We start from the raw sequence: 27116 nt of genomic DNA, 5'->3' as shown, positions 1-27116 counted from the left end.
TATTATAAGAAATATCAGTAAAAAAATGGACACCCTAATTGGTAGGCAACATCTAAAAAGAAAGTATTGAGACATAAAGCCTATCTCTTAGTGAGTTGTTTGTGGTGTTGGATCATGATGAAAGCATCAACATCACGCACGCTTTAACCTATAGTTCAAAGAAAAAAGTTTAATGGACACCTTAATTCCTAAACAACATTTAAAATGAAAAATAAAAAATATAAATATGATAAAACTTATCATATGACAAAAAGAGAAGCATAAAAAAAATGAAAAATATTAAAAGATGTTTAAAAATAATGAAATATTTATATATAGTATATTACTCTAGCTTAAAACTCAATTTTACCCTACCAAAGCTCTCTCATATCTCATACAGACTACAGTAATATTTTATTTGCACTACTACTACTACTTTATTTAAGCAGAAGCAGGCGAGTGAGGAAGAGCGAAGAGTGAAGAGAATGGCTCCCAAGGGTTTAACCTTTCTGGCTGTGTTAATATGCGTTTCAGCACTGTCACTGAGTCCTTCTGTTGCGGGGGAAGGGCAAAATAATGGCCTTGTTATGAACTTCTACAAGGAATCATGCCCTCAGGCTGAAGACATCATCACAGAACAAGTCAAGCTTCTCTACAAGCGCCACAAGAACACTGCTTTCTCCTGGCTCAGGAACATCTTCCATGACTGTGCTGTTCAGGTAATTAAGCTTGGTTTTTGTTCTGTGTTTGCAAGGTGCATGTTGGTCATTTTTTTTTGTCAGTTAATTTTTTATATATGAAAGTATTTGTTTTTTACTTTTTATTTTTGTGTGTGTGTGTGAGGGTAGAGTTGTGATGCTTCACTGTTGCTGGACTCCACAAGAAGGAGCTTGTCTGAGAAGGAAACAGATAGAAGCTTTGGGTTGAGAAATTTCAGGTACATTGAGACCATCAAAGAAGCTTTGGAAAGAGAATGCCCTGGAGTTGTTTCATGTGCTGATATCCTCGTTCTCTCTGCCAGAGATGGCATTGTTTCGGTAATTTACTCTTCCCAGCTTGTCCCTTTCTTTTTTGTTCTGTTCTGTTTCCCACTAGATCTGTTTTGTTTCCTCTTTTAACAAAGTTCCCTTTTGAAAGGTAATTAAAGTCCATGTACATATACCCTGTCCATAATTCTAGCAAGATCGGTCTATTTTTAGTGTGAGGATGAGTAGTTGGAGACTTATTTGGTCCAGATTTGTTTTAGTAATTAACTGCTTTAATTGTTGCATGCAGCTAGGAGGTCCCCATATCCCTCTTAAGACTGGAAGAAGGGATGGTAGAAGGAGCAGAGCTGATGTGGTTGAGCAGTTCCTCCCAGACCACAATGAGTCCATTTCTGCAGTTCTTGACAAGTTTGGTGCCATGGGAATTGACACCCCTGGCGTCGTTGCACTGCTTGGTACTATACACTCTCCCCTCACCCATCCATGTACATACATTTATGAAATGACAACAGGCATAAAGCATATCTACATAAAGCTTCGTATATTTCTTTTAATAAATATATGTGGGATCCTCATGTTTAATCAGAGATAAAGCTAGATGCAAACACACATTTGCCCATAATAAAAGAAAAAAAGGATTATTCAATTAAAAATTTTACACAAGAATCATAACTCATAAATTTTGTTGACTTTTAAAATATTTAACTTAAAAGTAATTCAAACCATAAATTTTCATTTAACATTGAACAATGAAAAAAAATGCAAGCATACAACATACATGAAAGATGCAACACTCACATATACTTACATGGGTACATGATATGCTAAAAGAAAGTACACGTGGCATTGTTGGCTGTGATTAATGAATGATTGAGATGAGATATTTTGTGGAACACAGGAGCACACAGTGTTGGTCGAACCCATTGTGTGAAGTTGGTGCACCGTTTGTACCCAGAGATTGATCCAGCTCTGAACCCTGACCACGTCCCTCACATTCTGAAGAAGTGCCCTGATGCCATTCCAGACCCTAAGGCGGTGCAGTACGTGAGAAACGACCGTGGCACTCCCATGATTCTAGACAACAACTACTACAGAAACATATTAGACAGCAAGGGTCTCTTGATAGTGGATCACCAACTAGCCAATGACAAGAGGACCAAGCCTTATGTGAAGAAAATGGCCAAGAGCCAAGACTATTTCTTCAAGGAGTTCTCTAGAGCCATTACCTTGCTCTCAGAGAACAACCCTCTCACTGGCACAAAGGGTGAGGTCAGAAAGCAGTGCAATGTTGCCAACAAGCACCATGATCAGGACCCTTGAATTTTCCTCCCCTTGTCTATGATCGAGGAAGAAAATCTGTAATATATTATGCAAAAAATAATTAAGGTCTTTTCCTTTAAATGGGCTGGTTCAATGAACCGAGACCACTGCAGGTTCATGGGGATGGGAGGATTAAGAGGCTATGTTTTTTAATCTTCCGATGTTACTGTTGTTTTTTTTTTAATTTCAATAAGGATATTATATATGTAGTACTATGCAAGTAGCTTAGAGTTGGGTAGAAGGGCATGTTCATGGTGTTAATTATGTTATGTATGCGTGTGAGTGCTGTTATGATGGCAGTGACAATGCTTATGATATTCATACTCATAAAGCTAGGTTGTTCTTTCTAAATAAATAAATCATGGCCCATGGGCATTATACACTGTTAACACTCGTATTAGCATAGGCCCGAGGATAGAGACTTGAGGAAACAAGTTTTAAGTATCCAACTAGTAACAAATGAATAATCTTTTAAATTAATGTTATTTTATTTTAAGTGTGGGTTGGCAAACAGATTAAGCAAACAATATGTATAATTGCGGACTAAAATAATTGCCGATAGATACTAGTATAGGTGGGCCAAAAAGAAGGATGAAGTAAACAAAAGAGGTCCGTTGATGTGGGCCAAACCAATTTCACATTTGAAAGATAAGAAAAAACTTTTGTACACGCGGAACTTTGCACTGGATTAGGTGCAGTGCAGTACTAACTGTTTTCATCGAAAATGACCATTAGCAATAACCTGCAAGGGAGAAAATGCCAAAATGAAATCACGTTGGATCAGCTGGTGCTGTCCTAGCTATTATTCCTATGTTTCTGCACGGAAAACTACCGTTTGTATTCGAATGAGCAATGAGAAATGACAAAGAGCCTATCTCTAGATTCTTTTCTTGTTGGTGATTCTTGATAAGTTTATTTTGTAAATAGCGCTGCAAGAGTATGAAGCCTAGCCAAATATGATCATATATATATTGTCAATATTATGTTTCTCAAAAAATAGTATGATGGCTATTCATTTTGTTCAAATCACAATTTTGGGTTGCCAGTCATCAATATCTAAACACGTTACTAAAATTATTTTTTTGGGGAGAGGTTGCTCTGATGTAGCTGAAATTGGATTACACAGAACTGACTTTCCTCATAAGGCTAATTTTCATTTTTTAATTAAGTTGAATCACCTTAAAATTCAAGTTAAAATCAAGCAAAATTATTAAGCAAATTTTAACGTAACAAATATACAACTAATTATTTATTTATGCTTATGTTCATCTCATAGTTAATAAGTTTTTAATATTATTTTTTAAGAGAAGTTTTTAATATTATTAATCCGTGTCAATTGCACTTTTAAAGTTATGGACTAAGATGTTATTAGATAATAATTTGAAAAATATATACATAGAGGAATACATATTTTTTTGGCATATAAAGTGTTAAAGAAAATTTAAAATCTATTACTTTTACCAATAATATATAAAAAGATAAGAGAGATCATAATAGTTGTAAATATGATCACAAGGATAAATTACGAAACACCATGGTCTGTAAGAGCTTCATAGCGATGCACACAAGCACCCAGCTGGGTCATTTGAGATGAGAGAGATCATAATAGTTGTAAATATGATCACAAGGATAAAGTTTTGAAGAAACAAACAACTAATAAATTTTAAATTAACCTTATTTCATTTGATTTGAAGGTTAGCAAAAAGATTAAGCAATCAATATGTAGAATTGCGGACAAAATTAATTATTGATAGGTAGGTAGTCGTAGTCTAGAAAAATGCGATTAAGTATACAAAAGTGGGCCATTGAACTCGTAGTCATTGATCAAGATATGTGGGCCAAACCAATTTCATAATAATTTCTCCTTGGGTAGGCGCAGTGGTACTGTTTTAAGGGCCGAATGACTATTTGCAATAGCGTACTGTAGAGAAATGCCAAAAATGAAATCATCTTCATTCAGATTGCCTATTCCTATGTTTCTGTACAGAAAACTACAAATTGTATGCGAATCAGAAATGAGAAATGACAATACAATACTGGATTGAATTAACCAGTAGAATATCAACAAGAAAAAGTCTAGATTTCTTGTTGGTAATTCTTGGCAAGTTATTTGGTAAATCGCAATGTAAGAATGAGATTGGCTAGTCAAATATTATGCTTCCCAGAAAGAGGCTAAAATTGAAATTGGCTGAGCCGACGAAACAATAGGATCGAAGAAAATGGGCCTTTCCCTAAAAATGGATAAGGCAACCTTTACAGGTAAAGGATATGTGAACCAAAAAAGAAAAACTAGTGAAGAGTATGTTTTCGTTTTGAATATCTTTGTTGTATCATAAATTGTCCAACAAGAAAAGTATTACAGTTACAATCCTAATATTCTTAATTTGGATTTTGTGTAATTTTTGCTTAAATTTTTTGTTGAGTGGATTAAGTCCCTTTATCCTAACTAGTACGACGTCCCTTATAAACAAGGTACTTGATTTCATCACGTACAGCTAGCCACGCCCATCAATGCTCTTGCAGACGCTATAGGAAGAAATGGAGCGCAATTATTTTTCTGTCTGCCATTGCTCTATATAGTGTCAATTATGTTCACATTTGAGGTTCCATTCCTTCTGTTCCATATTTTCGCAACCCCCACCAAACAAAAAAAGACACTAATCACCTAGCCATTCTATAACAACAACTATATACAGTGGCCTTTAGTAGCTTATACGTTGCTAATAGCAATGAAAAATCAAATATCAATGTTTGATTCGTCAGGAGTTCAATAGACTTTTCTTTTTACAATCCATAACAAAATGGAACAAGTCTTGGACTGTATATCCACGAAGAAATATATAATTTATCAAAGATTCAGAATCATATTAAGACACGTAAAGTTTGAGTTACAAGCTGCACAGAAAAGCTATGCATCGTGCCACTTCGAGCATCTACAAAAATGATTACATTCCAAGTACATAATTATTTATGGCGTGTCATTGTAGCAATGAGGAGTCCATTATTTGTGGAACGCAGGTCTCTACTTGTGCCCACTACAGCCTGAACAGCTGCTATCAGAGTCACTGTCAGTTTCATCTGAGGCTAAATCATTTTTTCCGCTGCCTTCTAACAGCTTGGTGTGATTGTAATGAGGCTGTGTTTGAAATGACATGTAATTTGCAGCAGAAGGAAAAGAATGGTATCCAAATGTGGAAGGATAGGGTCCAGGAAGAAATGCATTTGGTGGAGGCCAATACATCACAGGTACAAATGTACTTGCTGGCTGTGACAGCAGCAGCATACGATGATTAGCATTGGAAGGGGAAAGAGCTGGATTTGGCGTGTGAGGAGTTTCTTGGGAGGAAATCTGAGATGGCATTGAATGAAATGCTGCCATTGCATATGTATAAGCTGATGAATAGCCAGTTAAACCAAATTGAGTAGCTGCTGAACTTGTTGGTGTTGCCTGTTGATGAGATTGTGTCTTTTGTGAATTCTGTGACTTGATGACGGCATTTGTGTGCTTTCTTCCCTTTGATTTTTCAGGAGGTGTCTTTTTAGTTAAATTGTGGGGCTCATGAGTACCCTGCCAGAACAACACAAGAGCTTAAAAGAGCAATCTATTAGGTGATACCAAAAAAGAAGAGCTATTTTGAGGCCGCTAAAATCAATTAAGTGTGATAAAATTGTAGCTATTATATTGAATATGTTGCATAATGCATTGTATGAGAACTATTTAATTGCCACTATTAGCTGAGTTTACTCTTGAATCTTGATTAGTCAAATTAATTTTAGAATACCAGTATGGCAGTACAAGCTTGAGAAATTGTTGCAGTTTTGAAAGAAAAAAGAGCATGCAGGTGGATGATACAAAGGACTCACGAATTATATGGGATTTGTAATCTTACATTGTCATATGCGAATGGATGCGGAAGAAACAACAACTCCCCTTCAGCACCCTCATCAGTTCTGTAACGGGAAAATTATGTGTTAGATGACGAAAACAAGTGTATTAGGAAGGTCTCCTGGAACAAAATACTCAAATTTTCTTTATATTGAAATGGAGCTTCATATATTGGTGGTATATTTTTTTTTTCCTAAGAATATTCTAATTTACAATGTATGTTTTGGTATTTAAATTTTCATATTTTCATAGGTTTGCTGTGATGACATTGATTTAGAGCAATGCTCCTAAAAGAATTGTGCCTGTTATTTAACTAGACATGCTTCGACAACTTGTCGTATATAATTTGATAAACCTGTAATATTTCTGAAGCAAGTCTAAGTTGCGGTGTTTGGTTTCTTTCTGAACTAGATCATCCGGAAATCCTGCCATAAACAGGAGTGTGATGCTCAATGCCTTGAAGAACAAGCTTCCACTGCGATTATGAACCAACTCGGTTAATGGCTTGGTTCCAGATAGAATTTGGTTGATGGCTGTATTCTCCATTTTGAAACGCAACTAGGAATTAAAATAAAAACATGATGATCCCAATTCTTCAGAGACTATAAATTTTAAGCAAAATATTTGGTTGCTGAAATTGATTACATCTTTTAGCAGTCACTTAATATTTTTAGAGTAAGGATTAGACTTAAGTCTTACCCCAGGGTTCCTTGGAGACACATATGGTTCTCCTTTCTTCAAAATGCTAAAATGATTGAAGTCCAGCTCGTACATATCCTCACATCCGTGCCTTATGCCAAGTGATGCAAAAACTATGATTTTCCTTATAGTGTGGGACTGAGCATTTTTTTTGCAAAAGGGCTTCAGATTCAATTATCCTTTTAACTTCTTTTGGGCAGAAAGCTACCTTCAGAGGCTTTCTATTCTGTGATATACGTACAGATCCTGAAGAAGGGACATCAAGTGGTGCTGTAAATGTTGCAGTCTCCTTAATTTCTTTCCCTTGGTCTTGGTGTGCTTTCACTTCACTCTTCTTGGATAGTGGAGCAAGTAATATGCAACCTGTCTTTTGATTTTCATGATCTTCTTGTCTCACATTACTCGCTGGATCACCCGAAAATGTTCCCATGCATGTTGCATTTGATTCCTCGTCAACATGATCAGCAAGGTAATCTTTTTGTGCACTAACCGTTTCATTTGTGAAATCATTTTCCTCATGTCTTCGATTATTATTCGTATCATCATCAAAATTATCATCACATACATCATCACCATATGTTTCATTGAAATCTGCAACAGAATCGCAGTCTTTAAATTTTTCAGCATACAAATTTTGGCCATCGTCCATGCTCATCCAATTAACTAAGTGCTTTGGTGGATCAATCTCCTTAGGAACAATGCCTTTAGTACCAGGCTTGTACTCGGAGGCCGGTTCACTTTTCACAGTATTTTTCTCATCATCTACCATTTGTATCTTCTGTCTTTTGAAATTCTTGATGCTTCTCACAACTGCATACTGATGATTTTCCTGATATTAAGGGAGACATTTTCACCTTAATAATAAAACAGATGAAAACTTCAACAATCAGGGAACACAAATTATAATTAAATGAACCTCTTGGTGATAAGGTTTAAGTTTCATTAAATGTTGATCATCATGATATACAGTTGATATTAGTCTCAAATGTTCAAAGGATACGCTTAATATTGATATCATTCCTCCACATTCCTAGCATAAAATAATTGATCGTAGTGTCTGAATCCATATTATAATATTAACTTGAAGACTTGTTAATAAACAAGGGAACTTAGAAGTATCAAGCAATAAAATTCAGCATAATGAATTATCCTAATCCTTATGTAGCTAGCAAGATACTCCCTCTTCATAAAAACCATGAAGGGAGTGAGCCAATTATAGTTAGATTTCATCATGCAGTGTGCAGAGATGTATAAGCGTATATGCTGGATGATAATATATAAAAATGTTTTGAAGCTGGTTCATCAAGTTAGGGACTCAATTTTCATAAATAACACTAAATTTAGACAAGCAAGCATTTATTTAAGCTAAAGTAAAATTATAAACAAGAAAAACTAAATTAATCAACTAACCGTACTTGAGATTCCTTGTTTCTTTCTCTTAACTGAGCTTCGAGCATTGATATTCTCTCCATGAGCTCCTCATTCTTCTTCCTTTCCCTTTCTAACTCAGCTGAAATCTCAGCAACAACATTGGCACTATCTCCCCTCACTTCTTGTTCTATATAGCACACAATGTCGAGGCATTGACCAAGGTAGCACAGGATTGAAGTTGTACCATTCGGAATTAAGTTAAATGATCACGTAAATGACAGATATATACCTCTTACCCTCTAATTAATAATAATAAAAAACCTTGAATAAAATCAATTCAACTTCCAAAATCTTCTGAAAAAAAATGCACTTTCAGAGCAGAAACCAATGAAACGTAAAACAATACTTGGTTGCTTATGTTAAGAACTGCTATGGTTGGAAACGCATAACGTTAAGGTATATAAGCCTATTACCGAAGCATGTACGTATAATAGCAGTTCATTATTGGCATGAAAAATGGATTAAGAAATATTGGACAATTTGAGTGGTAAACGTGTATTGGAAGACACAAAAAACGGATATTGAGAAGAGAAGAGGTTTCAGTAGTCTCAGTGGAGGTCAAGAAGAGAAGTTAAACTCATTAGCCAATGTTAATGGACAGAGGCAAATGACAGTGATCTCGATGCAAGCTAGCTAGGCAAGTGGAGTCCTTTTGTTTCGGGTTTTGATTAATATCATTCTCAGTTTTGTAAAAGAAAAAGAAAAAGAGAACAGCGAGAGGTAAGGCATGCATTAGACCACGTGCGCTTCTCTCTCTCTATAATTATTATATTCCGAGCCACGCTTTTGCTGTTAACTTCAGATTGTAGAAAAGTGAAATCTTTAACGGGTTTGGCTCACTAATATAATCGACTATCCCAGAAGCTTAAGTCACACTTACACAGCAGCCTCTTAGGCTCAAAGGGTGTATCTATCTTAAATTAAAAATGAAATAGCTTTTTATTAGAACAATGGTTTTATATTTCTAATAAGTTTTTTTTCTTATATGTAATGTTTCTGTTTTACTAACTCTTCCAAAAAAATTTAATCGTATTTTTCATTTTAAGGTTTTATTTGTTAATCCCAGCGCACTAGCTACATGTTCTATATATTAAAATAAATGCAAGTGAGAAGCATTGAAGAGAATGTGCACCTTTGGTACTTGGTAAGGTTTAATTAAGCAGCAGCCATGGCTAGCTGGATTCATTTTTCTTTCGGCAAAGCATTAATCTGCTCTGCTAACTCACCGTCATGTTTTAATTACTGTTGCATTGTCTTGTTATTAAAGCTTGAGGCTTTTACCATGTTAACAGCATCGTTGGAGCATCCATTCACATATTATTATATGCGTCTTGCTAACTAGTAACTTAAGGATATCTTAAGAAATTAAAAAAAAAATATTTATTATACAAATTATAAAAGAACATGCAAAAGATGATGAATAACATAATTTTTCGTTTTTCAATAAAAAAAATATTTTAGGTTTCTTAACTAATGTCCTTTAAGATACCCATTATCATTTATCATATTCTATATTTAACTCAACTATAAAAAGGTGCACAACCCTTTGATTAACAAATTTATCATTTTGATGTTTTCAGAATTTTAGTAAAAGCAACACGGCAAAAGCTCTATGTAGAGATGAATTTATGAGTCTGAGACATTTTTCTCTTAATTCATATTTCTCTCTTTGTTGTAAAAAAAATTGTATAAAGTTGTTATATAATTTGTTTTTCCCAGATATAGATATAAAGAAAGAGCGTGCGCACGTGCATATAATATTATACTTAGTGGGATGCATAATACCTAGTATAGAAAAACAACCTCATGTGGATGAGTAACTTAAATGGTTGTCTCTTAATACAATTTTTGTCAGGGGAATATGAAGCTAAAACCTTGGATACCATCTTATTAATATTAAACTAATTTGATTAGCGTCAGGCATTTCTCCTTTTACAACAATTGGAGCGCCCTTTGATTATTCTTAGGAACTGTAGCTGTAGCCAGTTTACTTTGAGGTTACCCCAAGAAATGAAATATATGAAACTTCGGACCCACGATTCTCCTGACTTCTCTGGGTTATTTATAAAAAAAAGAAGAAGAAAGAAAGAAACAAAAAATGTTATGATCACTGCATTTCTAGTTTCTTTTGCTTGATTCTGTCTATAATTTACTAACAATGCTTTTTCTCAACGGAGTATTATAAAGTGCATCTGTTCTCTGCGTAGGCTACTGCATGTTGTTGTCATCAAATGTTCTAGACAAAGATAACAGACTAGATCTTAAATTAAAAGGGAAAAAAAAATCAAAGTTTTAAAAATGAATATGAATCATTGTAAACACAATAAAATCCTCATTTAATTGTTGTGGCATTCTTATTTATATTTGTACACAAAGGCTCTGTAGTCAAATTGTTGATTTATAGTGGATAAGCTCTTTTGACTTAAGCAAAGGTATTTGATAATGAATTTTATCTCCTTAGTGGATGGCATGTTCTCATTAACTTAAAATAATGTTTGAGTTATGAAGGAATTTTTTTTTCTCTCATGTTTATCCTTTCCTATTTTAGTGAAAGTCTTCCTATATCCTCTCCAAATAAAACACAAAAGCCCTAACTCTTCATATTTCCCTCTCTCAGGTTCCTTCTCCCCACCCCCTCTGGTTGGTTCCGGTTTGTAGGATTTGTATGCCTTTTGATTTTTATTTTACTGTGTTTACAGGTTACTATTTTGGGTATTTTGTGGTTCTATTTTCAATTTCCTAATGCATTTCTATAAGATGTGTGGTTTATAATAGTTTTTGTTATGTGATTTTAATTATACTGATAAGTTGGTCTCAAATTTTATTTCTAAATATACAATTTTATTAAATATTAAAAAATTATTATTTATAATAATCTTATTTGACTCTAAAAAATATCATGATGCATAACAAAATAAGTATTATACATATTTAATATTCAAAATTAAAAGTTAGCACTAATAAATCTTGTGACAGGTCACAATTACATTTTATCGATAAAAGATAAGGACTCGGTGGAGCGCCAATACGTATAGAGGACCACTTGTGAAGAAAACTTGAACACACCTGGAATGCATGAGAATACAAGGAATACATTTATACATAAAAATAATTCAAGGACATGGCATTTCAATGGTATGATCTCATTTTATTTTAATATAAACATTTAAACAAAAAATTAATATTTTAATGTTTTGGATGAAAAATAATTTAAAATAAATTGAAGTATATAAATTTATAATTATTTTAGAAAAATAATATATATATATATATATATATATATATAACAAATATATATAGAGAGAACATCACACATCCTTTTATATAATTTCATATTTATCAACTAATTTAACGGCTAATTTTACGAAGAGGACTATCAAATCCTTAAAATGTAATCAACTAGCTAATCTGATATAAATTATAAATTATTAACTATAAACTCATTTACGCATTTGCTATTAGGCATAGGCTATTTGTTGTTAGGGGTGGAAATGAGTCAAGTCAAGTCAAGCTTTACTAGACTTAGTTCGGCTTGAGTTGAATACCCAAGACTTGAGTTTGGCTTATTACCTATATGTTTTTTGTAAAGTCTCGACTTGTCTTACATGAAAGCCTAGCTTAGCCTACAAGCCTATTTAGAAGCTTGCTTAAAGGTCTTTGATCAATTAATTATTTTAAAACCTAATGAAATACTAATTAAAAAAAAAAGAAACTTATAAAATTTCATATAAGTAATGTACAAATTGAAAAATAATTGATAAACAAAATCATATTGAATTCAAGTCGTTAAAACACAAAGTATATAAAAAAATGAAAAAAAAACATAATATTAAAAAATACACGGACATGCTTAGGGGTGAAATGCGTATAGGTTACAATATAACTTAAAAAGTACTTTTATTTTCTATTTATTATTTTATAAGAATCCGAAGAGTTTTAAAAGTTTTTTATTTAATAATAATAATAATTATTATTATTATTATTTAAATTGTCAAGTTTAACAAGTTTTTATTATAGTTTAAGTTTGACTTTTTTATCCGATCGGCTCATTTTCATCCTATATGCTGTAGCCTGAACAACTAACACGTCGAAGCAAGGGGATGATTTACCTCGGTAGATAGCCCAAGTCCAACCAATAGGGAGAAGAAAAAAAGGAAAAAGAAGAATATCTAGCATTTGCACAAAAGATTAGATTATCAAAACATTATGTGAACTAGGCACTCAAGCTTGCACTTCCATATACGGGTTAAGGGAAATAGTTCCCTTCCCTGATTACTCATTTACTCAGGTAACTCAGCCATAATAAAGATGACAACTCCATACGATATCAGAGTATCTTATATCTTTAACATAAAAATTCAGGCTTCGATAAGACACTTGCAAAATGTGACAGCCGGAAACTAAATGTATACAGAAGTACAGAACAAGAAATCCACTTTTAGCATGACAGGCACAATAGCAACCTAGTACGAAAATTGGGATTGCATAGAAATCATCGATGCATGAAGTGGCCTGTCACACATTCCTGGAGATAATGCTTTTTCCCAACAATAATAAGTCACTGCTCAACCGATCGGCTTTCATTATGAATTATTAATGATAATTCAGTGGATTTAAAGTAGCTGTCCCTGGTGTGGCATTCCACTTCTCATCATTGCACAGAACTCCTCATAGTTTATTCTCCCATCCTGTTAGTTTAAGAATTATTAGTAACAGCATCAACATTTTGTACCCTGATTAAACAAACTAGAACCAACTTACATTATCTGTATCCACCTCAGAGATTATTTCCTTTATTGTTGCTTCATCACCCATTCCATGTTGGGTCATAGCAGTCTCCAATTCATCTCTAGTAATATATCTGTCCGTGAATTTAAAGACACTGTCATTCTCAGCCCTAAATCAACTTAGAAGTTCAATTTTCAAATCATTCAACCATGTGTGCCCCTCAAATAGGTCATCAGGTTATTGATATAGCCTGAAACTAAACTAATGAAGTTTAACATAAAAATGTTAGTATACTACAGATAAAAGCTCCATGCCAGTACCAAATGTGCTATCGAACATCAGGTTATCAGGCCAAAATGGCTGTCAAATTTGTTCATTTGCAATGTTATTCTCTAATATGGACTTGGGAGACCAAAAACAAATTCAAAGGACAAATTCTGATTGCAAATTTCTCATTAACATTGAAGAACTCACCACAAAGCAGAGAATAAAACAGTTCAAAACTATGAAGATGAGAGTTTGACTTTAAACAGAAGCCATTATCTAGTTGTCCAAACACAAATAGTTAGAACAAACACTAAAATACCAGTCTTGTAAAACTCACCCACTGTTATCCTTATCAAAATACTGGAATGCTTTGTAAAGATGTTCATCACGTTCAAGTCTGTGCCTATGCATTGTAGCAGAAATGAATTCAAGATAGTCAATTGACCCATTTCCATCAACATCAGCCTGAGAAAAAATTTACATGAGCACAATCCTGCTGAGTTTAAGATGCAATGATGCACATATGTTCAACTAGTTATGCTTTTGTAGGGATCTGTGACTTCTAACTACTTACAGCATCCATGAGTTGCTTCACTTCAGCCTCGGATAGTCTTGATCCGATTCGAGCCAAGCCAGTCTTCAGTTCTTCATAGGTGATGGTGCCACTACTGTCAGTGTCCATATTGGCAAACATTGCTTTGAGACCTTTAATCTCCTCTTCTGATAGATTTTCAGCGATAACCTAGAGAAATTTCCACCAATGTTGGTAATGGAGAAATATTTAGAGAAGAAATAAATTGGACACGTGTAACTCATGAAATTCTTCTCGGCATCATGAAATGAATAGGAAACATTCTAAAGCTATTTGAGCCATAATTACTGCAATAGAGGATACCTTCCAGAATGAAAGTAGTATCTAAAAATAAAAAGCACTGATACAATGCAAAGTGGGCACAAGTATGTGACAAATTTAAAAAATCATAGGACAAGACACAGCTAATATAACATATAAAATTAAAAAAAAAAAAACACAAATCTTCAATCAAAAGATAGAATTGAACTTATAAAGATGAGCTTTAGTCATCATAGATATAGACATAATAAAATGTTTTAATTTATCTAATTACTATTGTGTTATTATCTGTATAGGAAGAAAGATTTAAAAAATAAAATGAAATAAGGAGTATTTGAAGTGTTCAACAAGGGTACAAGTCTGACACTGGCTAGACACAACAGGTTACTATTTTGGAGGGTTTGTAATTCTTTGCTGGAAAGTTTAGAACTTCAATAGACCAGTTTTACAACATAAGTCCCTCATTTGTGGTAACATTGCTGTAAACTAAATGTGATGAAAAAGAAATTGCAAAGGGCCAGTTGAAAAGACATTATTAACTTGTTTTAAGTGAAAGCAACAGAGGCATACATATATACCAGACAGAACCCACCAAAGTACTTTCATAATATTATATCCATAATCATATTACAGAATTGGTTAGTGTATATATGTATGTGTACAGTTTAAGAACATCAATCAAAAGAGAAATCATCATTCCTCAACAATCTCAAGGACCTTCAAGAAAAAGGACATTGACTGTGGTTGCTTTTAATCTAAGTTTGATGCCATACCTTCAATGCTAGCTTCTTGAGCTTATTCATTGCCCTGAATTGTTTCATTCTGGATAGAACTGCACTATCGATTGGTTTATCAGATGCGTCTCCACCTTCTCTCATCCATGGGTGTTCTTACCAAACAAATCATCAATCTTACTCAGGTTAAGTTTGACAAAAAAAAGAAATAGACAAAACAGTGCTAATGCAAATGATTGATGAAAATTTACTTAGTTGATGATATCCTGATAGCAACTTAGTGTTGGTATGCTATTAACATTTCTCTGGACAGGATTTTTGTTTGTTGTTTCTTATTTTTACGGTTCAACACACAAATCAAATATTCTTGCTGCCTATATGTTATACAACTTGGTAAAGCAGAAGCAGAAAACAGAAGTACTAACAAAATTTGTAACAAAAACTGAAAGGAGAACAACAATTAAACTGCTAAAGTAGTAAAAAAAAAACACTTTTTAATTTAATTAGATTAAATAAATACTGTGTTGATAAAAGTTACTTGAGTCAAAAACAGAAACAGTATTCCAGTACCAAGAACTTGAGCAGAAGTAATCCGCTTCTTTGGATCCTGTGTCAGCATCTTCCTGACTAGATCTTTAGCACTGTCTGATATCGATGGCCATGGTTCACTTACAAAATCAATTTCACCTTCCAATATGGCGTTAAATATTCCCTTTTCAGTTTCTGCAAAAGATATTAACAACATATTCTTAACCCAATCGTACGCTGAAGAGTTAATTTTTAAATAAGAAACACAATCATAAATTATAAATAAGCAACATTATCACATTACAGTTAGATCTTACCAGCCCAAAAAGGCGGTACACCACTCAGAAGAATATACAATATGATGCCTGCGCTCCAAATATCTATTTCCTTTCCATAACTACGACGCAATACCTCAGGAGCAACATAGTAAGCACTGCCAACCATATCATGGTAAACCTTCCCTGAAATCAAATTCAGCAAATACAATGAATTATCAACTGCGGAAGTAATGGCCGTATCATGTAACAATATGTAAGTCCTTTGGAGCTACCGTAGCAGTCAAATACAATTAGAAATCAGTATAAGTTATGAGTATAAAATCGTTTGTTCCAGATCCAAGAATCATAGACAGGGTAGCTATAGAGGATAAAGTAAACAAGTGGGTCGGAAGCATTGGCATTTAGGCTCTGAAACCTCACAGATCATGTCAGACACAAACGGTTCACCAATGGAAATATAAAACAGATAGGATCCTAACAAAGGAATGAGAACCTTGTTCAATGAAGACAGAGAGACCAAAATCAGTAGCCTTGAGGGTGGCGTGGTCGTCCTTGGTAGAGAGCAAGAAATTCTCGGGCTTGAGATCGCGGTGCATGACGCCCATGAAGTGGCAAATGTGGACAACGTTGACGATGGAGCGGCAGAGAGAGGCAGCGGCTCTCTCGGAGTAGTGACCCTGGGCGATGATACGATCGAAGAGCTCCCCGCCGGAGCAGAGTTCCATGACGAGGTGAACGGAGAAGCGGTCCTCGAAGGCGCCCTTGAACTCGACAATGTTGGGTTGCCCCGACAAATGCTGCATGATCTGAATCTCCCTCTTCATGTCCTCCCTGTCCGCCTTCGAGACCAGCTTCCTCTTCAGTATCGACTTGCACGCGTACGTCCCCCCGCTCGAATTCTCCGTGCACAGATACGTTATCCCGAATTGGCCCCTTCCCAATTCCTTCCCTATACTGTAGTATTTCTTTATGTCGTCAAAGGGTTTCCCCACGATGCTTGTGTCTGCTTTCTTCTGCACTGTAGGAGAAGCTTTTCGGTTTTCTGGAGTCTGTGCTGATGCTTGAACCTGATCGGTAGTAGGTGGTGATGGCTGAACAGTGTTGTAACCACCACCACTGCCACTACCACTACCACTACCAGTGGCTGCTGATCCATAGGAAGTGTTTGATTTTTTCTCCTTGCTACCATGACAACCCATTTTGTCTTGTGAATGAAGATTTGGGAGAATGAGAATGAGATGGAGGAGGAACGGAGCTAGCTGAAGAAGCAGCTAGTGTCCAAGTCCAACCGATTATGACACTGCCTGAATATTTGAGAATCCAATAAGGATACATGATTAGACCCGTAGAAAACCAAATAATTTCCTTTTAGTTGATTACAGATCATTTGTCCAAACAAAATCTGACTAGCCCGTACTACAATACTATTCACAATTGCCTCGTGGCTATTTTTCTTATTGCATCGGTTTCGTCGTTATTATAAATTAAAGTTATCTTCATTTACATTAAATAAAATGTTATAATAACTTATTTCTAAATGTTATTGTTTATTAATTTTTTTTAGGGGATATAACTTATTTCTAAACGATTATTGCTGCTCCTCATTCTTATGGGGCCGGACCTGAATTGGATTTGACAATGTCGATTTCACTGAATCTGGGCTGCTATCTTATTTTTGCCGGCCAGATTGGGCTTAAAATTTCATTTCCGCAAAACTGGGCTCATTATTCTTTTGTTTTGGTAATAACCGGGCTCTAACTTCTGTCTAAATGTTCAAAATTACAAACAATTAGTTCCTACGCTCTCGGATTCTAAAGTTTTTTTTGCTTCTTCTTCAATTCATCTCTCTCTCTCACACACTCTTACACTCTTGTGTGTATGTGTGTGTTTTTAATACCTTTTACTTACTAGTACCTAACATTGATTATGTCTTTAAAAATAATCTTAAAAAATGTAAATTATGGATTGCTAATTTTCAATGCTATCTTCAAAGAGTAAAATATTCTGTACATGTACCTTAAAAACTATAAGTTATTTGATTATTTTGAGATTTTCTCCTCTCTTTTTTTTTTTACTTTTGTCCTGGGCAAGATTTTTAAAGAGTTGGGCAAATAAAAATGGTGAAAATAGCATTAGTGATCTAATAATAGGGTATTTTCCATTGCTAAGTTGTTATTGATTGATAACAAAATATGTCGATGTAACCAATGTACTATTGCCACGATTTTGGTCATTTATAATCTATAAATCTATAATAACATGATGTTGTCACATAAACGAAATGCCTTTCTTAAATTATTATAAATGGCTTTGATATTATCGGTAAATTACGCATCATTGCATCATGCCTTCGTGTAAAATGGCGTCACTGTCACTTATGGTCAAGTTATCAACACTCCTGATATATTGATTTTTTGCCATTGAAAATGCATAATACTCCCTTAATTAGGCCTTAGAATTTACTAATTTTCTTGTCTCTACAAAAAAAAAAAAAAAAGACTTGTAGTGGTTCAAAAAATAATGTTCTTCCATCAGCAGAAAGGGTGAGGCCATGAATGTGAATTAGGTGAGTTCGTGACAACATAAACGAGAACGAGTAGAATAACAGCGAAATCAAATGAAGTCATAAAAAAGACTAATTTGTTAGATGTTTAAAAGGTCAAAACTTGCAATAAATAAATAAAATAGAAAAATGGTAATTTTTTTTTAAACATAACTATTTCTAGTTCACTGATATTTCTTTCAAATGATAAAATCATTATGCAACAAATATTAATCTAATTTTTAGATAAAAAATTAATTACCATAATAAACTCACGCTCAAGTTAAATAAATAATTTTATATAATAAATAATAGGGTAAATAGCCAATTTTATCCCTTAATATATAATTCGATCACAAATGTGTCATTGAAAGATGAAAATACAAAATTTAGTCTCTGAAAATGTAAAAAGTGCGACAAATATGTCATGCCTTTAATTTTCGTCTATCACCGTTAATAAAATAACCTATGTGATATGGAGGGACAAATTTATCACTGAAATGATTGCCAATGTGAATTGCTAGCATAGGGGCATGTTTGTCATTTTTATTTTTATTTTACTTTCGGTCTTCTCACTCAGCTTACAAATGCGTCTCTGAAAGATGAAAGTATAAAAAGTGCAACAAATATATTCGGACGTTAATAATAGATTGTGACTAATTATTATTATTATTATTATTATTGTGTGTTTATAATTTACTGTTCCTATTCGTTTAATACTTATGCAATATATTTTTTAAATTTCTTTTTAATATATATATTTTTATTATTTTGATTTCCTTGTCAAACCTTAATCTTTGCTGTTAAACAAAAACTTTATCTTATATCTAATAATTTTATCAAATTTCTAATAAATTTCTCACTTTTAATGTTTAAAATTATTCCATATCACAATTCCAACTTAGGTGCCCTTATTTTTAGATTGAAAATAATATGTCAGGGAGTTTTGAGTAGAAAAAACACAACCGACTACGAGATCATATTTATTTATTTATTTATTTTAAAAAAGGATTTTAATCAACTATTTTTTAAAAAAAAATTCACAAAATTTAACTAGATAAAGCTAAAGTAGAATTATAAGTCTTTTTCCTTAATCAATAATATATATATATATATATATATATAAAATATGAAAGACTCTCTTGAATAAATCTTATGTGTTTCCATTCAAGACAACACTTATTATACATGATATGAATGAAATGAAAACAATTACTAACAAATAAAGAATTCAAATAAATTTAAATAAAAAAATACAATAAAGTTCAAACTAATATAAAGATTAACTTTAAAACAAAACAAAAACTAATACAAAGAATTATTCTTTGCCTTTGGTACGTAGAGTTGTATCTCTCGTAGATTTATGTGCTGCAGTGACCTTGCATTCCATTTGACATACTGTGGTAGAATACATAATAAAAATTAATAATTAATTGAAGAAACAAAAAATTTCAAGAAATAAATGCTTTTATTTTTTTAATGGTAACTCAATTTTTTTATATCATAAAACTAAGGAATTTTACTTTATTTTGGAAAATAAGTAGTTATATTGATTAATTAAAAGACTAATTAACAATTTGATAGATGGATAAATAGATAGATAATCAAAGTATAAGAGTTCAAATCTTAAGTTGTATTTTATTATTTTTTAATTCCTTTTTTCATAGCTTCTCTCCTATACAATTTGTTATTAACGTCCGGATATGTTTGTTGCACTTCTTATACTTTGGGGATTTTCATCTTTCAGGAATGTATTTATCAGCAGAGTGGGAAGACGAAAAGTCAAAAAAAATATTATGATAAATATGCTGTTATGCTGACAATCCAAGTTGGCAATCATCTCAATGACAAATTTGTCTCTTCGTGTCACGTAGGCTATTTTATTAATGGTGACAGACGAAAGTTAACAGCATGACATATTTTTGTACTTTTTACACTTTACGGACTAAATTTTGTATTTTTATATTTTAGTGACACATTTATGAATGAATTATATATTAAGGGATAAAAATAACTATTTACCCTAAATAATATGACAAGGAATTGAAGGAATGCTTGAGAGGGAGGGACTCGTGGGGTGAGAAAGATTATATATGATATATTATAAGATTTGTAAAATCATGGAACGTGAATATGAAAATCAGATCAATCCAAAATGAGACTTAAAATAAAAATTGATGGAGATTTTTTTTATTTAAAACAAAGAATGATACATGGAATTTTTTAGTTAATATGTGCAATCTTTTGATTATTTTACTGTTGGATCGATTCTAATAAAAAAAGTTGTTCAAGTGTAAATTAAAGAAATACATCTATAGTAGAAACAGTACGTAAATTTAATCAACGTGGGCATCAAACTTTGAGTTTACATGGGGATTCCTCATACTAAAGCACTGACTTCCCTTTTATGATTCTCTAATCGAAGCACTTTGTAAAGGCAAATTAAATTAATGTAACATTTGGATGTATAATGAAGGTATTTTTGAAAATATGGTTCCACCTTATTAAAGAAAGGGGCCATCAGTGCTAATCCTTTGTTCCATTGATCAAAGCCTTCAGTGCTTATCTGAATATGATGACCGATGATTGTGGTATATATTTTTAAGTGTGGCACAAAGCCACAAACTATATCTACCAAAATCTCTATCAAACTTTGGCACCAAGAATGCAAAACCAGTGGTCATAAAGCCACATGAATTGTGAGCCCAACATGTATGAGTTGTGTCATTTTCATGCAAAAGAAGGGTGCAACCATTAACTTGGCTTTCAGTCTCTTTAGTCCTAATGTTGCTCACTCCCACTCTTGGACCCTAGTTAACCTGTACCAATCCCGGGGCACCATCCATCACTTTTCCATTAAAAGCATTTGGTGTCCCTCTCTCACTAGGATCACCCTATGTTTTTGTTCACAATTTTTTTTTATAATGGAATATAGTAATTTGAGTTAATGTTTATGGGTACGCCCCTTGATTTGACAAGGTATTAAAGTTTTTATAAAATATTATTATAGAAAGAGGTTTGAGATTTTATGCGGAGAATATGAGTTTAAAATAATCAGGAGTTAATGTGAAATGTGTTCTTCATATTAATTTTTTTTTATCTTTTTAATTTGTGGAAATAAAAAATAATGTAAAGAAATTTACAATAATTTACCCATATTATCAATTAATTAATTGAATTAGACTCATTTAACTATCACGTTTTTATCTAATTATATGTTTAAGTCCAAACTTTTCTTTATATATAATATAACTAGGATTTGTGTCTCTGCATATTTTAAATAAAAAAAGGGAAAAAACTTTAAAATTTAAAAAATAAGAATAATAAAAAATAACTAACAATATGAGAGTAATAGGTAGTTATTAAAAGATAATAGTAGTATATATATATTCTTTTTGGTACAATTTTTTTCTTTATAAGTTTTAGTTTGTTAATTGATTTTTAATGTAAAACATATACATTTACATTTCACAGTTGAATTTTCAAATGTTCTTACTACAGGAAATAATGTTTCATCCTAATATCAAAGCATATTGCAAAATGCAGGTGTTGATGGTCAGCTTTGCTTAGTTGAATTAGGATTTGCTTGGATAAGTTTTTTTTATAAGGACTTTTAGGAGAAAATGAATTATTCATTAGTTAATTTGTAAATATCTTTTCATCTTTTAAATAAATTATATTTTAAATAAATTATATGAGAGAACTTCTACAAGTTAGTTAATGACAAGTTCATTTTAATTTATAAAAAAATTAATCTTTTTTTTTAATGATTGTCTTCCAAAGAAGCTTGCTCAAACATGTTGTTAGTCTTTTATGGGTCAAAATAAGTTTTTTTAATATATCAAGTATGTAAATATTTTGACATATTTATTTAAAAAAACAACAAATTTTCTCTTATATATAAATTAGAATTTACCTTTTCGAGAGTAATTATTCTCTTAATTTACTATTTTTAAAATGACATATGTCATTTTTTTTCTTTTAAAAATCAACTTAAAACTTTTATATCCATTATGTTCGTCTTTTTTATAAATTATTTATTGATTTTAAACATCTCTCTCATATATTTTAATTTGATTATTTAAATTTTACATAATTTTTTTGAAAAAAAATAGAATGTACAGAATATTTGCTACTACCTACTAGCTTAAGCAATATGTTTATATACATAATTTATATTACTAGTAGTATGATATTTTGCAGTAAAAAAAAAGTAGTATGATATTTTCTTAAATTTAGAAATACCAACCGCATTTGATAATACAATTAATGCATTATGTTGCTTTATCCATCTAAGCATTTTATTATTGAAACGATTATATAATTTTTGAATAAAATATCATCATTATTTTTTTTTGTGAAATCATTATTTAATTTTAAACATAACAATACTCTTTTTAATTATAGAAAAAAATTCCTGTAAAAAATAGAAGATCATTATTTTATTTAATGTACCTGAGTGTAAAAAAAATATGCATATTTAAAAATTAGAGTCGTTTCCCAAACAAGCAATGGTCTTAATAAAAAAACCCAGTCTTGGGACTTTTCAGCCCTTAGAGTGTGTGTATAATTAAAAAATAAATATATAAAAATTAGGCTATTGTTTCAAAAAGGTGGTAATTTTGAGAATACATGTTATTCTCAGTATTTGCATAAGAACCAACCAACCCAAGTTCCGTTGTGCACTTTCTTAAATTAGATGATATTTCATGCTTCAGGTTTGGCTGGTTCTCATCCAACTTTCAAATGCTACAGTACTATTTAACAGTGGAACATTAGACGTCACATAAAAAAATATTTACTAATTGTCAAAGATTTTTTTATCAAATAAATTTTAAATACCTGCATAATTTATATTTTTATTGACAAATATTTTAGTTGACAAAATTTAAGTACAATATCTCATAAATTTTTATATTGTTATTTAATTAAAATTAAAATTTTACTTAAATAACTAGCGTCAACCTTTTTTTTTAATTTATTGCATGAATGATTACATTAGCAGTTGAACTCAACATCATGAAATTTCTACAGTAACAATTTTGACTTCTATGAGATTCTGAGAAATATTTTCATAAACTTTAAACTCTTTGGACAAATCTTTTAACAAATTAATTTTCTGTCTGAAACTTAAAGTATATTTAAAACTCTTCATCTATGAATGGGAAGAATCTTATCGAACCTAAATTCTTCACACACGCTTATGTTATTACAATTTACACCTCAATTTTGTCCCCTTTTGAATTTGTATGCTAGTTAAATGAATGATACATTTCTAATTCTGTGTTAGCTGTGGATTTACCGCTAACAAGCAGAACCAGAATACAAATTTATCCCAAAACAGAATAGTGATTTCCTTTTCAGATTTTATCGCATCATATTCATATCCTTCCTCATGTGATATCTGGAAATGGAATACAGATTTATCCAAAAACAGAACTAGAGCGATTTTGATCAAATTCCATTTTTTTTTTCCCAATATATATATGCTTAGGCTCACTGGCCACAGACTCGGACTCTCTTAACCCGAGTCCACCCATCCAATTTTAATAACAACCCAAAAAAGGGAAAATCAAACTCCAAAAGAAAAAAAAAATAACAAACTAAATCCTATTGTTTCATTTTTTGAAAATTCCCCAAAATTTTTAATTAACCACCGCCACCACCATAACCATAATAAATTAAAAAGGATTATCGATTGAATTACAAGTTGCGAACCGGAGCGAGGAAGTCAGCCGTCGAACCCGGTCTGGCTCCAAACGGCGTCACGAACCCTTCTCATGTCGCGGCCCTTTAACGTGCGACCCACCCCTTCGAAAACCGAGTTCGCCGCCATCTTGCGGCTGCGCGCCAAGTACTCGTGCGGAGGAACCATCTCCGACTCGTTGTTCTCGTCGAAGCCGTCGTCCATCCCGTGCAGCGATTCCACCGAGTCGGCCCGGAGGATCTTGCTCCAGTCGGGCACGTTCACGGGCGCTGACGTGGCCATTTGGCGTTGGCGCGAAACGGCGTCGTGCTGCGCGCGGTACTGGTGGTGCACTATCCTCGTACCACCACCGGACCCATCCTCGAACGCCAGCGACAAACCCCCCACGTTGCAGTTCTCCCTGTTGTTCCGACGCCGCGGCGGCGCGCATGCCTCCCACTCGCCGGGGCAGGCATTCACATCTCCGTCACGGTGTTCCGCCGTGGACCACACGTCCTCTTCCCAGAACTCCGACCGGTCGGCGGCGGCGGAGCCCTGGGAGGAGTAGGTTGTTGTTGTTGTTCCCATTCCCAATCCCAAGAAGCGCTCGCTTCCGGTCGTGGTGGGGAATTTGCGACCCTTGGCCATTGGCGCTTCTGGTTTTGCTTTGGCATAAGCTGCGAGCATAGTGGTCGACGTGTATTTATAGCTTTTTTTCTTTCTCTCTATCTCTAATTTCATTTCAATTTGAGTTTCGCATTCATTTCATTTTGTCTGCATTTCCTCCATCTTCTCCATCGTCCGGTTAAAATTGAAGCCGTCACGTTATCACCGTCAAAATAACTAATGTAACCATTATTCAAAATAGATACTCAAACAACATCATCACCCCATTGCCCTACTCCTCTTCAACAATTCAATTTGACTTCTTTATCCAAAATTACTACTAACTAATATCACATTTTCATATTTTATACATAGAATTTTTACTCTTTTTTATCTGGTGAATTCAATAACAAAGGAGTTTGGTATGGTACAATAATTAAGTAGGGCGTGTGGTCGAGGATCTCAAAGATGTATTAGCTACTATAAAATTAGTAATTGATTTCAATACTCCCTTTGTTCCTTTTTATGTGTTTTTATATAAAATCCAAGAAATAAAATAAATTTTCTTGATTTCAATAAATTAGTTATGGGGTTTTCTATTTTACCCATTCTTGTCACCATTTTACAACAAATACATGTGTAAATTAATTAAATATTGAAATACAAATAAAAGTATACTTGATAAAATAATAATTAATGTGACCTTAAATTTTGCAAATGGTTAATAAATAGAAAAAATTCATAAAAATCCAACAATTAAAAAGGAAAAGAGAGGGCATCTTATATAAAAATAAAAGAAGGGAGTATTATATTTAATGATAAAAATATTTATATTTGTATTTTTAAATAGTGTTCAATAAATATTCAGTAGCCTTTTTTCAAGTGTTATTATTAATTTTAAGATAAGTAGTATTATTTTGATATAATAAATGTAATCTATTCTTTATTTTTTAAAATGTAATCTATTCAAATTATCATACACCAATAAATTAAGGATAATCTAATCAGTGAAGATCCAACTTATATTTTTCAAAAATGTGAGTTTGAATCTTCTGACAATATAAAGATATTATTTCTGAGTAATATATAAATACTTTTATAAACACTCTTTGTAAATATTAAAATCTATTTAATTTTGATGAACTTCTGAAACTAAAAATAAATTCTCTCATTTAACTGAATATTGCCAATAAGATGAAAAGGACAAAATATTTCATGATTTGTCTCCAGTATTGTTGGATACTACTATTAGGAGGGATTAGAGAGAAAAATATAAACATTTTGTGTTTTTCTCTTTCTTTCTCACAGTATCCGGTGTAGGAGAAAATCCAAATCCTCTTTAACTTGGCTCTAAATTTTATAGTGCATAAAAAATAAGTGTTAAGTGATTGGAAATAACACTATTATTATGGCGTGTGGGACCAATCAGCCAAATTAATTAGAGGGATGCAGGGAGATAGGAAGAGAAGAGAATGTACTAATCCAATTCCGCTAACCGACGTGCGCTTCTTCCATCAATTTTCTATTTTCGTTGTTGGTCGCATAAAGAGATTATATCTTTTATACTTATGGTCACTGCTATTGACATTTGAGGCTTCACATATTTCTTCAACTAGTCTGAAATTTTATATATAAGAATAACAAGTTGGTTTGGAATGTGAATGGATGAACGGGTTTTTATGTGCCATCCAATGCAATATGACTTATTTTAAAACGAAAGGCAATTTAGTTAAAATGTTCGTGAGTGGATTAGAATAATTTTGAAGGCATCATTCTAGTCAACCAGACCATCGTTCATGAGGTTCTCATAATTTATGATAGTAGTTTAGTACTATTATTTTTCCAAAAATGTTAAATATGAATTCCTTTGTTATTTCCAAGTGAGCACACCTCGTGATTCCACTTAGTTTCTCACTAAATTAATCTGTCTGCGTATAAAAAAAAATTCTTTATTATTGTTGTAAAAATACGTTAATATACTTGAAACAATTATTCTAAATCTTTATGTTTAGTTTCTCTAATAATCATTCTAACTATTTAGTAGAAAATACATATCAAAATTTTTAATTTATGTTTTTTAAATATTAAATTACAGGCATTTTATTTTATATTTTCAATTAAAACAGTATTTAAAATATATAATAAAATCACTTTTGAAATTTTAATGTTACATTTTCTACAATTATTTTATTTATTTTTCATATTGTTTTTCTTGAAAGGCAATATTATTTTAAGTCATAGGATTCATACAGTACTGTAAGATTTTCTAACGTTCACATATAAGAAAATAATCTATTTAATAAAAAAATTTATATTTAAACTTTTTATGTAAAAAGTTTTCTTGAATAAGTAAAAGTTATGGACCTTGAATAACATTAGTTCTTAATGAATTAAGAGATATTCATAATTTCTTACTCAAGAAAAAAAAGAAAATATTATTTAAAGTACTATAAAAAAATGTGAGTATATTACGTTTTCTACATTAAAAACAAATAGACGTTCATTTTTGTTAAATTGCTGATGAGCATCTCAAATTTTTAACAGAAATGTTTCCGCCAAACAGTGAAATGAATTGCTAGGAGTTGAAAAAATA

At 32.4% G+C, this 27116-nt stretch overlaps 3 protein-coding genes across 3 annotated transcripts; 1 reads left to right on the top strand and 2 right to left on the bottom strand.

Moving 5' to 3' along the window:
- The first annotated feature begins 450 nt into the window (after positions 1-450).
- PRX2B (peroxidase) lies at positions 451-2397 on the top strand. The gene is made up of 4 exons (NM_001251254.2): positions 451-698; positions 828-1016; positions 1255-1420; positions 1864-2397. Exons 1-4 carry the CDS (start codon positions 465-467, stop codon positions 2283-2285), a joined length of 1011 nt encoding a protein of 336 aa, NP_001238183.1. The 5' UTR covers positions 451-464; the 3' UTR covers positions 2286-2397.
- Positions 2398-12541: 10144 nt separating this feature from the next.
- LOC100816859 (calcium-dependent protein kinase 2) lies at positions 12542-17112 on the bottom strand. Its single transcript, XM_003529585.5, has 8 exons — positions 16183-17112; positions 15729-15872; positions 15454-15606; positions 14923-15038; positions 13871-14038; positions 13634-13761; positions 13063-13162; positions 12542-12989 (listed from the first exon to the last, which is right to left on the bottom strand). The coding sequence occupies exons 1-8, from the start codon at positions 16886-16888 to the stop codon at positions 12915-12917; spliced, it is 1590 nt and encodes a 529-aa protein (XP_003529633.1). The 5' UTR covers positions 16889-17112; the 3' UTR covers positions 12542-12914.
- Positions 17113-23679: 6567 nt separating this feature from the next.
- On the bottom strand, positions 23680-24680 carry LOC100815796 (uncharacterized). Its single transcript, XM_003529583.5, has one exon. The coding sequence runs from the start codon at positions 24656-24658 to the stop codon at positions 23963-23965; it is 696 nt and encodes a 231-aa protein (XP_003529631.2). The 5' UTR covers positions 24659-24680; the 3' UTR covers positions 23680-23962.
- Between the last annotated feature and the right edge of the window lie 2436 nt (positions 24681-27116).

The sequence above is a fragment of the Glycine max genome, chromosome 7 (assembly GCF_000004515.6).
Source record: "Glycine max cultivar Williams 82 chromosome 7, Glycine_max_v4.0, whole genome shotgun sequence".
NCBI lineage: Eukaryota > Viridiplantae > Streptophyta > Magnoliopsida > Fabales > Fabaceae > Glycine > Glycine max.
The sequence above is the reverse complement of the archived record's forward strand: the minus strand, read 5'-3'. Positions and strand labels throughout refer to the sequence as shown.

Bases quoted from the DNA above. Each gene is read 5' to 3' on its own strand.
- LOC100815796 (XM_003529583.5), bottom strand. From the start codon at position 24,658: ATGAAATTAGAGATAGAGAGAAAGAAAAAAAGCTATAAATACACGTCG.
- LOC100816859 (XM_003529585.5), bottom strand. From the start codon at position 16,888: ATGGGTTGTCATGGTAGCAAGGAGAAAAAATCAAACACTTCCTATGGA. The intron at 13,163-13,633 runs GTGAGTTTTACA...ATTCACGGACAG, and splicing joins TTTGATAAGGATAACAGTGG to ATATATTACTAGAGATGAAT. The intron at 12,990-13,062 runs GTAAGTTGGTTC...TTAAACTAACAG, and splicing joins CTGAGGTGGATACAGATAAT to GATGGGAGAATAAACTATGA.
- PRX2B (NM_001251254.2), top strand. From the start codon at position 465: ATGGCTCCCAAGGGTTTAACCTTTCTGGCTGTGTTAATATGCGTTTCA. The intron at 699-827 runs GTAATTAAGCTT...GTGTGAGGGTAG, and splicing joins TCCATGACTGTGCTGTTCAG to AGTTGTGATGCTTCACTGTT. The intron at 1,421-1,863 runs GTACTATACACT...TGTGGAACACAG, and splicing joins TGGCGTCGTTGCACTGCTTG to GAGCACACAGTGTTGGTCGA.